Raw genomic sequence first — 18337 nt, 5'->3', positions numbered from 1 at the left:
ATTCGCTGCTCAGTAAGATATCCCCTTTACTACGAAAGGATACAAGTCAATGCCCTTTTCGCTCTCTGCAGATATGTTAAAATTTGGGTTAAGGACCTATTATTGTTACGGCAGATGGTGTACACCAGTATAAACCTACCCTGTTATAGTTTAAAGCTCTTTGATATAGCAAGAAACGACAATCTGAACTGATACAAGTACAATCAAGTTGTATTACAACTTTAATTCACAATTCAAATCAAACTAAAAATGACAAAACCTCTGGATCCGTTCTGGAAAATCGTTCTGAAGCACGGTTACACGGTTTAGGGTGAAACAAATCAAGAAACCCAAATGGTGCTTCCATTATTGAAATTAGAACACAACACAAGCATCTAGGACTGAAAGATTTAATCAGAGAAAACTTGGTCAAGAGGTACACTCATTTACAGACGTGCACCAACATTCATTCAAAATTAGGTCATATTATTCTTCAAAAAGTCAACAGTTTTTTTTTCACCCTGTCATCGATTGCTTAATAGACCTGATCAAGCCAGCAGACATTTGAACTAGATACTATCAAAGAGAGGTAAAGAGGGGGAAAAAGTTTGAATCGTGTTTGATCATAAAAGCTAGGAACGTTTTTTGACCGATAAGGCTAGTACACTCAAATCAAGGGCATGCAAATGTAGGGGAAAGGGGCTAATTCAATGAAAAAAGTAGAACGCATAAATCAAGCCATTGCTCCAGATTTTATGTATCTCCTAGATACGGAATTAGGCTTGTAATCGCAAAGTCAATGAGATAATCATTCCCTGGCCAAATATTTACCCAAAGTGTGCAGCCAAAGAATGACTGATAACCCCCAAGTAAAGGGAGTGACAGAGAAGTAAAGTGCGTAGTCAAATACAGCATAAAAAAGGTCTTGTTTGTTTGAGAGGTATGCACTAATTCATACTTTTTAATGTTGCTCTTGTTGATCAGCACTGTTTTGGATGGAAGGGTCTTATTTCTGGTATGCAAGGGGGCCTGATTGGTCCATATAGGAAGGCAAGCTTGCTCACTCAAACATATCCAATAAACCAACATAGAACTCATTCAATTAAGCTTAAACAAATCTCTTCAATTAAACAAACATAATTGCTCAAATTACATCTTTCCATTTGTTCTCCAATGGACAATCATACCAGTGCCATAGTCTACTTAAAGATACACAGTACCGCAACTTGGGAGTAAAAATAAGTCTATCTATCAATTATAAAAATTACAATTAAAATAGGCTTGTGTGCATGCCTGTAAATCCAATAATAAAGCATACCTGCCGATACAAGCACTTCATATCATTTTTATCCAGGTCCCACTCGACAAACAACTCCCAAAGTACTCCAACTCCGACAGGGTCTGCTTGCGGTAGACTAGGGCCAAAACAACGTAAACCCCAAGTGTAATTACTGCACGATGACTATGAACACGGTAGCCAAGTGCGACCTAAGCAGAGAAAAAAAACTACAAATACCTAACAATACACACAAAAACGTATGCAAACGAGCGAGCACCACTCTGTGTGGGTGTGTGATGTCATGGCTCAACTGACCAATAGGAAGACGGCTGTCTGTGATTGGCTGCAGCCTCCTGATTGGCAGGCTTGACACATAACATGATTTCTTTCAGTATTTAGTTGACCTCTTTTCCAATGTTGAGTACGGCTATAAATATGCTGCCATCATCAGCTTTGATTATAATTTGCGAGGATATCTTTTTGTCACGCTGATTTTAATTACCCGAAAGGGAAGAACATCTTCGATTGCATGTTAGTTTTCGACTCGTATAACTATCAGTCACATTTGCGGTTAATCTTTAGGAATCTTCTGCAATCTTCGCTCGGAAGGCCGGATTTTCGACGCGGCAACAAGTAAGTATGCTCAGATTTCGCGTTCTCTAATACACACGTATATGTACGTCGAATATTTTCACACATAAGCGTTCCGAAAATCGCAAATTTTGTTTACGTCTGGGATATCACAATTTACATCTATACTCGAAAGACAGAATAATCAGCCTCCTCATCAAATGCGTTCAACTTTTTTGCTTTTGATGTATTACGTTTGTCATAAATACTCTTGTATAAAGACTCATAAAATTTAACGACGTACATTTATCGCATTGCTGGGAATTTATTGCAACATGCTATTCATATTTATATTATATATTCTTATTCACCGTCAAATGAATTTCTGTATTTTCATTATGTTTATTATAAACACATTGAAATGTTTTCCTGTATACTAAAATATATCAATCACATTTTAGTAAATAAATGTCATATCACAAGTGTACACTTCGTATTTTTCAATGATTATTTTTCAATGATTATTTCCCAATTCACTATAAGATGTCAAAAGGAATAAATCAGTCTCATTTAAGATATTTCTACAGATTTACTTCTAATGTTTTGAATAAAGTAATATATAATTTGGAAAACATTTAGTAGGCAAATATATGTATGAAATAATGCACTTGCACCTTTGTTAAATGTATACTTTACATTAGATACTTAAGATATTTCAGAAATGCTATGTAATTCTGATTTTAAAGTAAATTTCTGTATTAAGTATATAGCTGTTTTCATAGGACAGTACGGAAATGATCAATTACTGCAATAATCATGTACATGTAATATGACAACACAGCTTTATTTCCTTCAAAGGATTATGTATTATATCAAGCAGGCTTTAAATCTAATCTAGTATTGGCATGGAATCTAAAATTAAATCCTATCTACAAAAATCACTTTAAGTTAGAATAATTATAAAGTACTTTCCATATATCCTTTGTTTGTTCTTCTATTGTAAGTACATTAAAGAAATTTCCTATGTCATAAACTTATACCTAAGCTGCAGTTTTTAATTTCTTTAAATTTTAATTTACTTCTAAGAGAATTACATTTCATTATTAATTTTTAAAAATGTATTCCAATAGATCATCATAGTCATGATGTATTACTCATTAATAAATTTTACTTTCCCCATAATTTATCTTTAATCAGATTGTGTTTCAAAGATTAACATTTTTTGCCAGTGTACATATTCACAATGTATATCATGAATTTGATTAAGCATTGGCTAAACTTTATACTCTGCACTAATTAATAGTTTCATGAAACATAACTACACAATAATTTGGGTCTTTTGCTGAAAGAATACTTTGATATTTATAAGCTTTTACTTTACCAACATGAAAGCAGCTGTATCAAGAAATAAGAAGCTACATATATGCAAGTAAAATAATCAATGATGAATTATATTGACTGAAATGAGGATTAATGGAATCATAAAGCTTAATTTTAAGAAGCAAGTAAAATCAACAGTATAGACAGAGAGATGATCATTGAGATAAATTTCTACTGTTTTCATCAAATTTGCTTCTTCTACAACTGTATGCTGTCAAATAAGTCATAAATTCTAATAATCACAAGGAAATTTGACTAACCAAAGTAGGGAATATGTCTTGATTGTAGAGTTTAACAATTAATTTTTCCATTTTTTTTTTAAAAACATTCTGTATCTTTCTCAACTCTTGACTGCAATTTGTGCAAGAAAAGGTAATAAATTGTTCTCTCCCTGTTGGACATACTTCTATGGGTATGAGGGGATGAAGGAATGGATAGGAGGAGGGGGGGGGGGGCAGAGTGATAAGCATAAGGTGAGAAGAAAATGGTGGATTGTTGTACTATGATGGTAAGGCTCAAGAGAGTATTATGGGTGACGATAGAGACGGATTCCGCTGGGACTTAAACGAGGAAGGTCATTTCTTTTTTGTCAGCGTGCATACATACATGCATGCCTTCCCATCTCAACACTCCCGGCATGCTCATTTTTTTTTTCTCCCCCCACAAACCAACCTCAAGCCTTTACCCTTTACTGATCCTTCCTCCCCCTTTGCCAAAAAAGAAAGAGAGAAGAAGAAGGGAAAAAATGCGGCAGAGAGGATGAAGACATAAATTCTCCCCTCTGTACCTGGCTGTGGCTTAGGGCTAGGTAACGTGACAAGCTAACGCCCCAAGGGCTCCGGGTAGGATCAGCAAGGTATTACACACCCCCTGACAACACTTGTTCCCCGCTCTTCGCTCTCCATCGCTTCTCAAAGTCTCTTTCACGGGGCCGCTCGCTCAGCTTGCTCGGCTAGTGAGCCGCGATTCCCAGCCCACAATCAACTCCCCGGTCATAAAACAGAGACACAAGCAAGCCCTATCATAGACGCACGTTCTCTCACTCCCTTACTCACCCATACCCATACTAGCGGCTCTCTCTCTTTCCCTCTTTCTCTCTCCCTCACTCCCGGTCTCCAAACATAGGAGTACACATATACACTGTATATACATACTACTATCGTGGACCGTGATACTACACATGTGATCGTCCGTGCTCATAATATAGTGCACCAGGAGTGACCTATTTTGCCTCAGTCCTGCCTTGGCTGTCGTTGGAGTAACTCACAACTTTGTTTTCTCCCGCTCTCGCTCTTGTTTCAAATCCAAGTGTTTCAGAGATGTGATGTTTCGAGCCATGTCCATGCAAACTTACAGGATGTTCCTCTTTTTCTATTAGCGTGTGTACTTGAGCAAACTTTTTGGATATCAAGCAGAACTTTTTCAGTGTTTGTTTTTTCATTCTATTGTGGATCTGTGTGCAGATATCATTAATTATTTTGTCAGGTACAGTATATTTAAATAATCTTTCCTAAGTTTCATTATTGATATTGCTTAATAAAAATTTGTTTACTTCATGAACTTGATCATGATCTTGTAACATTATTTAAAAAATACTTTCTTTACCCAAACATATTTTTTTTATTACTGCTATTCATTTTTTTATTAACAAAATCTTGTATTTGTCTTTCTTTTTTTTTGTACAGATTTAACTTTTGCATTGAAGTAGCGAACAGAAGTGGAAGGCCTCCGATTTCTGCCTTTTCTCCATATTTGAGAGTCCAGCAAAAGCTTCATCATGATTGTGATTGCGTCTGCTGTGGGCACTGCCCTGTGTGCAGTCTATTACCTCAAAGAACATTACGACTATAAAGTGCGTAAACTACCGCCCGGACCGACGTCGATACCTTTCATCGGTGATGTCCTGAGCATTAATCCAAAGTCACCACATCTCTCCCTTATTGAGCTGGCAAAGACCTACGGGGATATCTTCAGCATCAAGCTAGGTTCCGAGCGTGTCGTGGTCCTCAATAACGCAGAACTGATAAAGTCAGCATACAGAGGCGTTGATATCTCGCACAGACCGGATCTCTTTTGCATGGACGTGTTGGCCGGCGGGAAGGGATTCCTCACGTGTAAGGACGAAATCCAAAGACAGATGCACATGAAGATATGCCGCCAGGCCATGCGCGTTGTCAACAACGCGGACATGGGAGAAAAGATTCTCCAGGAAGCAAACAATCTCGTGAACCATTTCGAGGCCCAGAATGAGAAGCCCTTCGATCCCCAGTGCGATCTCCACATAGCCTCACTCAATATTCTCTGTAACTTTGTCTTTGGTGAGCGCTACGAGCACGACCATCCCGAAATGAGGGAGATTCTGGACTTTTCAGCGGAGATCTCAAAGCTGCTTTCGCCGATGCATCCTGTGAACGCTATGCCGTGGTTGAGGCACTTTCCAAACAAATGGTTCGCGAGCCTCTTCAAGGCCAAGAACCAAAGGGACAGAATTCTCATGAAGAAGTACGTGGAGCATGTGGTGACATACAAAGCAGGAAGGGTTAGGGACATGCTGGATGGACTTCTCGCCGAGACGACAGAAGCCGTCGCAGAAAATAACAAGCAGGCTGTTGCTCTTCTCACACCTGAGCACATTATCATCAACATGTGGCTTATCTTCTTTGCTGGTAAGTACTCAAAATCATCTCTTCTTTTGATTTTTTGTTAAAAATTCATAGAAAACTCATTTTTATCAGGAATACCACCGAGTCTGACAAATAAAATTGAAAGAACATTCGTAACTTTTGTAGGTGTAAAAATATTCTATAAAGTTCATACGAGCGCAGTACAGACAGTGTATTCAAATTCGATTTGAATACAATACAACAATGTTTAGATGAGAAATACTATATGACAACAAATAAATACATATGTTGTGGAATGTTTACGTTGGAATGAATCCAAAAGAAACCACAAATAAACGATATCTTACTACGAAAACAGACAGAGACATATGGACAATGACCAAACTTACACCATATAAACGCCTGCTGTTCCAAACCACAAAGCAGTGACTGTGCTAGCTAGCTAAGTAACTTCACCAAAAGTGATCCAATAACACAGATATTATGAAGCATACACAAAGAGTTTACGGTCTTCGTCATCACAACAAATGTCATGATAACTGGGAGCTGCATGGGCCCCCGTCCACATGGCATGCATAGTAACTCAATGTTTACATGACACAATTAAGCGTTAACATTTCGGTCACCGAATAATGCAGTTTTTTTTTTATCAGGGACACCGGTACCTTGACTCATAGTGAACTGAACTGAGGGAGGGCAAACAAGAGCAATTGCTCTGTCAAAGAGCGTCCTACTTTATTACAATACAGTCAGAGAATGAGAGAGAGAGAACGATAGAGAGAGAGAGAGAGAGAGAGAGAGAATTGGAATGAATAACATTCATTTCTGTATTGAATCATTCTATTACTAAAACATACTTTTGTTCACTTCTGGTTTCTGAGTACCTGGTAGCCTCATTTTGAGTTATGGGAGTGAAAATAAAGATTGTGTTGTTGATGTTGAAGGCACAAGATGAGTATCTAAGCATGAAAAATGGAGAACTAAATCTTAATCAAAAGGAACAAATGATTAAGAGATAAGTCATTTCTGTAAAGGAATCATTTTGACACTTTAAAGGAAGATGTTTATGTAGCCAATGCAACTGCACTGTGTCTGTGATGCATGGCACAATTCAGTGGTGTATGCCATTACCACTACTTTTTTAGAAAGCAAGAAGATTCAAGATAGCGCAATGAATGATACATTACAATCGTCATCATCCTTTAATCCTATACAGTCCTCGCTTGGGATATGAACTACATTTATTTAATAGAGCAAACACACCGTTTCTAGAATTTCACGAATCAAATGCTTTCCAGGTTAAGTCAACATCAGCGGGACTCGTTCCCCGGCGGAAACGTTACACACACGCTTCACACAATACATGTATTTGTCGGCAAATTGTGAATAGCGGAAAGCGTTTACTAACAATATCAAAACACAAAGTTAGTCTGCGTCAGCCTTTACTGTTTTTTTCTCCGCAACTTGTTTCCCCCGCGGTCGGGGAAGCATACAGTAAAGGTAGCCCGAATCAACAACATTTTCTCCTCTTTCAATTTGTGTGTGTGTGATCCTGCAAGGTCAGTCGTCCTAGCAAGTTGGCAAACTTTGCGAAGGTAGCGATAAAGCCGGAATATAATGGCGAGTTTTGAGGTCTAAGTTTATCGGCAAATATTCACGGGAGAGTTTGGTGAAAGCCAGCACACCTGTAAGCTCATGAATTCCTTTTTAAATACTTCCGTCTGGTCTAATCCAGGTACACACACTCACACACGTGTTCGCTTTCAATCTGACCTCGTGCCCAAAAATCTCACCAAATTCCCTCACTTGCCAATCTTTTATCATCTACGTGGCAAAACGAAGAAGAAAAAAAAATGGAATCCTTGCTGATCGACATAGGGTCTAGCTCTATCCATGAAGAGTTTGGTGCAGGGCGATATCTGCATTATATGAAATAATAATAATTTTTGTAGATCAGTAAAATATTTGCTAATGTAATATCTGTGAAAATAGTGAACAGTGGAATGGGAAACAATAGGCATTATAAAAAAGCAAGGACAACTTTGACCTTGATTTATATTTGAAAACTGGCATTTCTTATCTCAATTTTTTTTAAATTCATAACTCAATTGTCATTTGTGATTGATCAATTTTATTTTATTTTGAATTAAAACATGCCAGAGAATGTGGAGAGCTTTGAAGAAGAAAAATTAAATGTTCATGTACATAATCTACAGACATACACAAGAGATAGAAATATTATTCTGTCTCTAAATGAAGGTTGCCTTTTTGGGGGTTTATATTCAAGTTAAATGTCAAAATTGAAAAGAATTGATTGGTTGCTTACTTACAAGCACACGCAAGCTTCCTTTAAAAGCAGTCGGGTAAAATTATATTTTGTTTTTTTCTCTCCATTCACAGGATCCGACACAGTAACAAATACACTTCAATGGAGCCTTCTCTACATGGCCGTGTTCCCCAAGAAACAAGCCAAGGCCCAGGAAGAACTAGAGAGAATCATCGGACAATCAAAACGTCTCTCACTTGAACACAAATCTCAGCTTCCATACCTCCGTAAGTTACACTCAACAATCATCCTCCGTTGATAGCCAGAGGGGCCATACATGTCATTATATTTACAAGTACATGTGATACCACCGTTCTGGCTGTCAACAATTTAAGAAACATTTCCAGGAAATGCTGAATGTGCCTCCCATCATTGTGCCTGACACAATGACAAAACTGTTGGAAATTTAAATACTTCACCGCTTGCGTCTCTCATTAGACAAGTAGACTTAATCTGTCTACATTCCTGTCATTATGTTCGATAACAAGACAATTGCATTTCATCTATAAAAAAATATGAATACCAGCAATTCAGAATTCAGAAGAAATTTCTTTTTCAGCTGAACTTGCAAAGGCCAAATTTATTCAGATTTTCACTTTTTCAGTCAGGTAAATCAGGCAGTTTAGACTATTAAAGAACATATGACAAAGTGGATGGTGGAAGGTCGCTCTTGTTTCCACTTTATTCAGCAATAAATTCTTTTGTTGATTACTTCAATTTTTAGTAGCAATTTTTATTAAAAATACTTCTGTATGTATTAAAGGCATTTAATGGGATATAAAATTGTAAGGTATGATTACTACGTAATAACGATGGGCTGACTGAAGTGTTACAAAAGAATCACCATTATCATAATACAGATGATATCACTCTCCATAGATAACAACGAGTATAGACAAAAGCGCTAGAAAAGTATTGATGTACATTGATTTCGACACTCGGTGGGAATCTGTAGGAGAACGTTTTTTGGCCCCCTTTTTTTTTGGTGGTAAATCTGCGGGATTTGGAGACCTAATTCTTGCAGTTCTTCCTGTCTCCTCTTCCTAATGCTGGCTTGAATCAGGGATGACCTCTCTACAAGCAATCAGTTCCCCGAAGAACTACTCCGCCTAGACTAGCCCAGATCTCAATGTTTAGAGAACTTTCAGGATGTCAACAAGCATTTTGGGGACGAGGCTTGAAATTGCTTTGATTTCCAGTACTGTTTCAGGATGGAAGACAATCAGTAAGGTCCCATCCATCCATTCCTCTCCTCTTGCTGAATAAAAAGGCAATGGACAGCCCCTGCAATCCCACCATTTCACGACAAAGAGACACATAATAAACTACAAGTAAAACCTATCACCCCCCCCCCCCTCCCCCTCTCCCAAAAGCCCTTTTCAAAGAAATGAACCATACAATGTATATTGCTTCTCACTAATATTTAGGAAATTATAGGGGGGATATTCTCACAGCTTTCTTAGGGATCATCAGAATTGTTTTTATTTTTTAAATCAGACCTTTCCTCTTCCAAATGATAAATGGAATTTAATATACTGAATACAGGATATACAGAAATATTCATAAGGTTGTGAAGGTCACATATATATGTTGCTGCTATAAATACCCTCAAATGATGCATTTCAAACTTTCATAAGCTTAGTCAAAGATCTGCACCCAGTACTCTGGTGCCACTTTCTCTTCCCAGCTAAAAGCAAACGCAGAAGGAGTAGAATAGGGAACAGAATAGAGACTCAAGCTCAATCTCCTTGACTTTAATAACAGGAAGTGCGGTAGTTCAAGGGGAAATCGTCCAAAAGCTCAAAATGAATAGTTTAATGAGAGTATGAGAAATAAGCATTTTATTTTGGTTCTTTCATCAATCTCCAGTATTTTGTAAGAACCAATTATAGTATGAGTGGGTAGTGTACACAACCTACAGTAGCTCTTGCTTGATTGAACTGCATAATGATAGATATAGAATCGAGGGTATGGTATATTTGTCTTGTTTTTGCAGACAGAGAGAAGAGACACACAAAAAATCCTCCTTGCTCTAGCGTCAGCTAAGCAAGTGATATGGATTGTATCAATTGATGATCACAAGCTGAAGCACAATGATCGATCTCATCTTGTTTTCTGTGATCAGCTCCCGCAACTGTGCTCAATACAATAGCAGAAGTCACTGAACTCTGTTGGGTGACTGAGCAGCTCGGCCACAAGGTGGCGCTCTTCAACTTCATGCATATTGCATTATGACTACATTTCCTTTTACTTACACTTGTTGTCAAACATCCTTTCACTTTTTGCCAAACATATTAACTTTCTAAGGGAGCAACTGCAATCTTCAATTATCTGAATTCTTGCATCATATGCTAATATTTTTGATCAGGTAACTTATTGCACCATATGCTAGGATATCTTATCAGTTAACTTCTTGCATCATACGCTAATATTTCTTATCAGGTAACTACTACAATTTAGCTTCGACTGTTTCTTTAAATTATTTTCTTGTTTTTATTTCCCCGTGTACAGAGGCAGTCATTAATGAAGTGTTGAGGTACAGTTCTCTCACCATTCTGGGTGTGCCACACGCAGCAGCAAGAGACACAGAGATCAATGGATATTTCATCCCAAAAGGTACGAGTCTTATTACTTCATCATTTCAATCTTGGTTATTTACAATGTAGTACAGTGAAATGACCATGTCTACTCAGGAAAGGCCAAACAGTGAAGCTAATTTAGGTACTCTCTTTCTCTTCAATGAAAAAAAGATTTTCATGGAATAATGTAAATATTATTTTTTAATGAAATAAAAGAATATGTGCAAAATTCTTTCAAGAGAATTTGAATAATTAAAAAGTAGGATAGAATATTAAAGACTGATGGTGTGAAGCAAGGGATACAGTACTTCCTTGAGACTAAAACCTTAAAAATTATTGTTTCCCTCTTACAGGAACATCTGTAATGGCAAACTTCTGGTCAGTACACCACAACGAGGACGCTTGGGACCAACCTGAAGAGTTCCTCCCAGAGCGCTTCCTCAACGACCAGGGCAACCTGAAGGAACCTTCCCAGCTGCCGCACTTCATGCCCTTCTCGGTGGGTAAGAGGCGCTGCTTAGGGGCAAATGTGGCCAAGGCTGAACTCTTCCTCATGCTGGGTCGGCTCCTCCAGGAGTTCTCCTTCGAGATGCCCCAGGACGTCGAGGCCGATCTCCAGGGAGAGGCTGCCGTCTCCCTGATCCCTAAACCCTACAAGATTGTGGCCAAGAAGCGCCACATCATCCAGCCCGAGACCATATGAAAGAACAACTCTGCAGCTGCTAGAAAGGCCACATCCTCCAACCTGAGACCATATGAAAGAACAACTCTACAGCTGCCAGAAAGGCCACATCCTCCAACCTGAGACCATATGAAAGAACAACTCTGCAGCTGCCAGAAAGGCCACATCCTCCAACCTGAGACCATATGAAAGAACAACTCTGCAGCTGCCAGAAAGGCCACATCCTCCAACCTGAGACCATATGAAAGAACAACTCTGCAGCTGCCTGAAAGGGCTTAACTTGCAGCCTGAGATCACCTTAAAACAGCCTGGTGGATTGCAAAGTTAGGACTGGGTCTGCTAAAAAAAACTCTGGGGACAAATAACCTTACAACCAGGATCGGGACTCAAGACACAATGGAAAGATATCCAAGAACTGTTCAAGAACGTTTTCAGTTCTGAAGGTAGATGACTTGGAACTGATTAAACAGTGACTTTGATTTTTTAAACCCTCAGACCGCTTAAATATTGAAAAAGCAGGGAAAGAATTTTCTTAAGATGATGTGTCACAAGTTGCAAAAATGAATTGCATCTTGGTAACGGCCTCTCAATAATACCACAATTAACAAGAGAGAAAATTACAAATTAAAGCACAAATATTCTATGCATTCACAGATCTACACCTTGTTATTACAGCAGACATACTGAAATATAAGCAATGAACAGATGTATGAAATTAGGGCAAAAGCATATTTTGAACTTTTACAATATGAATTCAATAATAGGATTAAATTACAACAAAAAAATATTAAGATAATTCCCGGAACGCTGAAGATCTTTCAGTATGAGTTAACAAAAACAAACAACAATTAGTAGAAACATTAATTGTGTATTTTGAATCTACTCTTATATGATTATCATCATTATGGAATATGAATGTCTTTTTTTTCTGCATTATAAAGAAAATGTGAATGTATTCTATCAATTTGCAGCAAAGATTACTGTTATTACTCTATTTTGTAAATACATCTGAAATGAGCAACTTATTTTTGTACAAAACATACCTTTAAAGGAAGATCCACATGCAAGATTTCAAGCAGGGCTCGGAACACAATTTTATGCAATTTGTATTCAGTTTTAATGGGGAAGAACATATATAAAAGGCTAAAGTTTGTACCTAAAGCGCTTGTGGGTGTATTCAGAACACTCTGAAAAAAAATATTTGTAAAGTGATAAAAGGGGTGATGGATGTTTTCTTCTGCTCCTGTTTATTTTTGAAGTATATATTAATATGTTTGAAATATTTTATCAGTACTCTTGGGATATTACAGTAAGTAAAGTATGTACATGTATGTTTGAAATTGGTTAAACTTAATATGTATTCTTACAAAAATGTATTCATTCTCGTGTTCATTTTAGCAGCAAAGTGTGGTGAGAATTTCTCGAAAATTGCAGGCATACGAACACTTCCATTTTATTGTATTCAATCTGCATTGTTCACAAGACGTGAATTCCTTGATTATTTGAATCGAAAGCATTTACTTCTGTTTGATTTTAATTATTCATGCATTCTTTGTCTCTATAAATGTTTTCTACTGCCAGCTAGGGGCGAAGGTAAACAAAAATATGCATATCTATATATAGTGACCATGTAAATTAAAAAATACAAATTATGTAATTTTATCTTATGACTTGTATATATTGAGGTGTATTTAATCCATTGTACAAAAAAAAGTCTGCCTTGAATATTAATGTACAAAGTTTACATTTTTCTCCTCAAGAGCTGAATACATCAATGTATTCTGCCATCTTTACTGCCTTGACACAAGACTGTATAATTTCATCTAAGTTTTAAACTCTCTCTCTCACCTCTTTCTCTCTACCTTTCTCTTTTATTCGATTGTATTTAGTCTCTTAATGAGATATTTCTGCTTTAAATTCATCTTCCATTTTCTCAGTCCACTATTCTCAAGAGTATTTATAACTACACTTGTATTCAGTCATGAACAGTAAAATATAATGTTGTAACTCAAGGGTGAAGGCTGTCGTCTCTAAGATGATGGAATAAGCTAAAGCTTCGGGTGTTATTGTCAATTAGCTTGATGCAAGTGGTGGTGAAATTAAAATCAATGGGAGAAAAACAAACAAACAACTTGCTGTATACTTTGTTTACACTTTCACTGTACATGTAAGTGTACAAATTGTTTCTAAATTGATGTGTGCAGGAAAAATGGGCAGGAAACAATGAATTCTAAGATTTGATAGGATGATGTGATCATGAAGATGATAATAATGATGATCATTATGATCATGATGAAGACGAGGTAATACATATAATTATAATAATCATTGAATGATAATGAAGGTGATGATTGTGGTGGTGGTGATGACGATGATGGCAGTGGTGGTGATGATAATATTGGTGGTGGTTGGGGTAGTCATGATAATGATGATGATGGTAGTGGTGGCGGTGGTGATTATAGTGATGATGATGGTGGTGGTGGTGAATTGGTGATGATGATGATGATGGTGGTGGTGGTGGTGAATTGGTGATGATGGTGATGATGATGATGATGATGATGGTGGTGGTGGTGAATTGGTGATGATGATGATGATGGTGGTGGTGGTGGTGAATTGGTGATGTGATGATGATGATGATGATGATGATGATGATGATGATGGTGGTGGTGGTGAATTGGTGATGATGGTGGTGGTGGTGAATTGGTGATGATGGTGGTGGTGGTGAATTGGTGATGATGGTGATGATGATGATAGTAAGGATGATGATAATGAGGATGATGATAATGAGGATGATGATAATGAGGATGATGATAATGAGGATGATGATAATGAGGATGATGATAATGAGGATAATGATAATGAGGATGAGGATGAGGATGATGATGGTAGTGGTGGTGGTCTAGGAAGTGATGAAGAAGATGATAATAATGAAGATGGTGGTGATGATGATGATCCATAATGATGATAATGATATTAATGGCAGTGATGATAGTGATGGTGATGATGATGATGGTAGTGTGATGGTGGTGATGAAGAAGATGATAATGATGAAGATGGTGACCATCATCATGAAGATGATGGTGGTCATGGTCTTCGTCGTAATGATGGTGATGATGATACTGATGACTGTGGTGGAGGTGGTGATGTTGGTAGTATTGGTGGTGGTTATGATGAAGATGATGGTGGTGGTGGTGATAGTGATGATGATGATGATGATATTGGCGGTGATGATGATGATGAGGATAATGATGACGTTGGTGGAGATGAGGAGGAGGAATAAAATTATTAAGATAAAGACGTTAGTGGTATGAGAAATGGTGCTGCCACAATGCTGATAACAGTAACTAGGTAAGAAAGTCAATAATACAAATAATTTTGGTAGGCAGTAAAAAAATATATATTAAAAAGTCACTATAAAAATACTAAGAGACATTTGAGATATGCAGGGCAGATTGAATACATGTATACATAAACAGGTGCAAATACCATTAATTACAAAAGAAATATGTTCCAGTGCTACAAAGATAAATAGAAGAAGAAAAAATAAGACATTCTGCTAATTACTTGTTTCAAAACAGATGAAACGACCATGCCCTCCTGTCTTGCCTGAATTGCACATTTACAGTCACAAGGTGGCGCTATTGCAAAAGACTCCATGTACAGATTCATAACATTGTGGATAGCCATGCCTCTAAGATTCATTGAAGGAATGCATGCACTCAGGAGTTTAAAATCCCTACCACCATCAATCAGTAATATATCATCACAACCATCAAGAAAATATATTTCAGTTTTTGTATGCCAACATTGACTTTGATTTAAAAAAAATAATGGACTTTTGATAGCAGCATCCAACCTATTATCTGTTCAGCATCAAACAAATATCATGAACAAAAGGTATCTGAGAAATCAATTCTTTTCAAACGTACAAAATATGTCAAACTAGCAGCTACTGCATACATGCACAAGTATTAATACCATTTCCCCCCCTAAAATTTGTCTTACGATAGAGAAGGCCTAGATCTATGCAAGTCAAATTGGCCACACTGTGATGTATCTTGCGAGCTCCTCTCCAAATTGCTCTGTACGGAAAATTTAATAAACTTTCATTTTCTTACTTATTGATGGCGGGGCAGATTGTTTCATACAGGGCTTGTAAAGAAACATATTTGCAATCATTTTGTTTAGGAAACATGTTCAATTTAATTTCTTTTAGCAAAAATATAAATTCATGATTTTTTTGAATTTTTGATTTTTAGTTCACAGCAAATTGGAGAGTACCTCGCAAGACGCATCACAGAGTTGCAATATGTGTTTGATTGATCGCACATTTAAAAATTCACAACTTCCTTATTTTTAACCCATTGCTTACTGGAACCTGGTGGTCCCTGTGTTAAGTCTATGGGAATTAGACAATTCAGTAGTCAACGGGTTAATCAAATTTTACTCAAATTTTCACTGACCTGTTCCTCTCATTTTTCTGCTTCTATCAAAACCACCTTTATATCAGAGTGGACTTGCCTTGTAAGTGGCTAAAGGAATATTGCAATAGCTATAGAGGCAAAATCAAACCATGCCCTCAAAGTATGTTGATACTAGTTAATGAAATTACGATTTTTTAGTTACCTGTCTTACAAAGAGTTGATATTAATCACAATTTATTTGCAATTGATACCAATCATAATTATGTACATAAGAGATAGGAGACTGCAAACTTGCGATTGATTAGAGGACTTGCGATTGATTTAAATTGATTCGCAACTCTTTGTAAGACAGGGCTTAGGCATAACATCAAATATTGAAAATCTAGGATAGGGTCTAAAATTGATTGAAAACAAGTCCTGAAATTAATTGCAAAAAATGAATTGTTACATGTACTACATAAATAAGTTTAAATGTTACATTCCAATAAAAATCATTTTTGAAGGGGGATAATTTTTTTTTTTAAATAAAAAAATTGCCAACTGCCAAGACACAGCAGTCCAATGTAGTGAAGAATATATTTTGCAACAGCACCATCTACAGGCCTCTTTTGTCTATTCCCTACTCAAACTCGGTGCTGACTGCTCCAGTGAGAGCTGAGGAATTTATTTCCAGTTCATCGTGAATGTGCCATGGACCGGTGTTGGCCTAGTGGTAGAGACACTGCACAGCAAGCAGTAGATGGCAGGTTCAAATTTCGCTGGTTCCAAGACTTTTTCTGACCCGTTTTTAATTACAAAATCAAAATTTCATTTACTGGGTGCAAGCCAAAATTTCTTTACTAAGTCTGCTACAGACTATACCACAAATACTGCTGTACTATTCATATTTACATGTAAGATATGCAAGGAAAGTGATTATTACCAGAAAAAAACCATAAGATGCAATGCTATTTAAATGTTCACTTGAGCTTGTACATTAAAGAGAAGGTTGAGTTCTGGGAAGAGGTGAAAAATAATTTGTGAGCGTTATCATTCTTATTATGCAAGTGTGGAAGAACATCAGATAAGACATGTTCCCTGAAAAGCATGGCTCTTCAAATGCCTTCATATTCTAAATATGTCATGTACATCGTAAAACTCAGGGGAAAGGTTTTTAACGCCACATGTTCGTGTAGTCCCATATACATCTTTCTGTGTACAGTGTTTGTAATTTTACCAAGACTTGGCCAATTTCTTATCATTTGGATGATTCCAGAACCTTGCAATACACACAAATTCTTATATATGCTAGATGATCAACCTTTTCTGGTCGATTCCACACCGTTTCTTTCACAATGCAATCGCATGACCAGAACTCAACTTCATCTTTAAAGAGCTCAAATTATGATGATAAGGGGAACATTTGCTTACATGTACAGTGTATATGATTCAAGAGGCTGGAAATGAAGAATATGTAGGAAAAAGGACTAAAGGAGTATTAAAGTCAGGGATTAAATTTCAGGGATGTATTATAAGCACTAGAAAATTTAGCCCCTAAAACACTTTTGCTTTAGAGTAAAATTGAACATAAAAATTTACCAGTGCTCCCGGTAAATTTTATAAATTTCAAATAGCGCTTACGGCCACACTATTGTAGCTGCGACCATGAAAATATCAGAATATGTAGTTGTGCTACACAATTTTCAAACGAAAACATCCAATTGGTCGAATTTAGTCAAGAAACATTGTTTTATGGCTTAATAGGTATCTTGACCTTGAGAGGGAGCTACACTCAATTTCAACCGCGACAACGATCTCTAAATATTGTAGGATCGCATATGCTTCCAATATATTCATTTGAACCAAATTCATGACTCCATACCAAAACTTTGTATTACCATTAAATCAGTATCTTTCCCATGTGTGGATGGCCTTCATCCCATCGATCATATCTAGAGAGTTACCTGAGGCCTATTTACGCATCCCAAACACCATTTTGAGAAATCATCGATTTTGGGGGGAAATCAGTCGAGGTATCACTTTTTTATGACGCTGGTAATATCTACATAGAAAGTGATTGAATATCCCTTGCACATTGAACCCATGGTCCCTGCCAATCATTGTTTCTATGCAATTCCTGGGAAACGACGGAATGCGAGAAAATCAATGATTTTGTTTTTGTTGCAGTGTGAAAGCAGCTATTGTATCTCAAGGCTGGGATGAGATGATATGAAACTGTTCATACATGAATGACACGTCAACCACCAGCTTACAATGTATGTCTGGATAGACACAGGAATTAAGTCCCTCCCCTGCCTCTTTCAGGGGAATGTTTCACAAAGACTAAGGTGGACTTGAGTTGGACTTGGATTATGACGGGACATTCATGCCACTGGTTGCTCTCACCATTGGTCTCTCACGGTACGTCACAAATCTACAGAATTCACATTTTTTGATAGTTTATTATTAAAGAAAAAAAACATCCATCTAAAGATCAAAATTTCTAAGGGTTTTT

General features: G+C 37.1%; 1 protein-coding gene across 2 annotated transcripts; it reads left to right on the top strand.

The window, feature by feature from the left end:
* The first annotated feature begins 1686 nt into the window (after positions 1 to 1686).
* Positions 1687 to 12180, top strand: LOC115919855 (steroid 17-alpha-hydroxylase/17,20 lyase-like). Of its 2 annotated transcripts, none has more exons than XM_030974360.1 (5): positions 1687 to 1891; positions 4894 to 5874; positions 8233 to 8385; positions 10670 to 10774; positions 11091 to 12180. In XM_030974360.1, exons 2-5 carry the CDS (start codon positions 4986 to 4988, stop codon positions 11438 to 11440), a joined length of 1497 nt encoding a protein of 498 aa, XP_030830220.1. In that variant the 5' UTR covers positions 1687 to 1891; positions 4894 to 4985; the 3' UTR covers positions 11441 to 12180. The 2 variants fall into 2 exon arrangements, with proteins under 2 accessions (XP_030830220.1, XP_030830212.1); XM_030974352.1 differs by lacking the exon at positions 1687 to 1891 and adding an exon at positions 4436 to 4693.
* The last annotated feature ends 6157 nt before the right edge of the window (positions 12181 to 18337 follow it).

This window comes from Strongylocentrotus purpuratus, unplaced genomic scaffold (genome assembly GCF_000002235.5).
Source record: "Strongylocentrotus purpuratus isolate Spur 01 unplaced genomic scaffold, Spur_5.0 spur5_contig_866, whole genome shotgun sequence".
Lineage (NCBI taxonomy): Eukaryota > Metazoa > Echinodermata > Echinoidea > Camarodonta > Strongylocentrotidae > Strongylocentrotus > Strongylocentrotus purpuratus.
The sequence above is the reverse complement of the archived record's forward strand: the minus strand, read 5'-3'. Positions and strand labels throughout refer to the sequence as shown.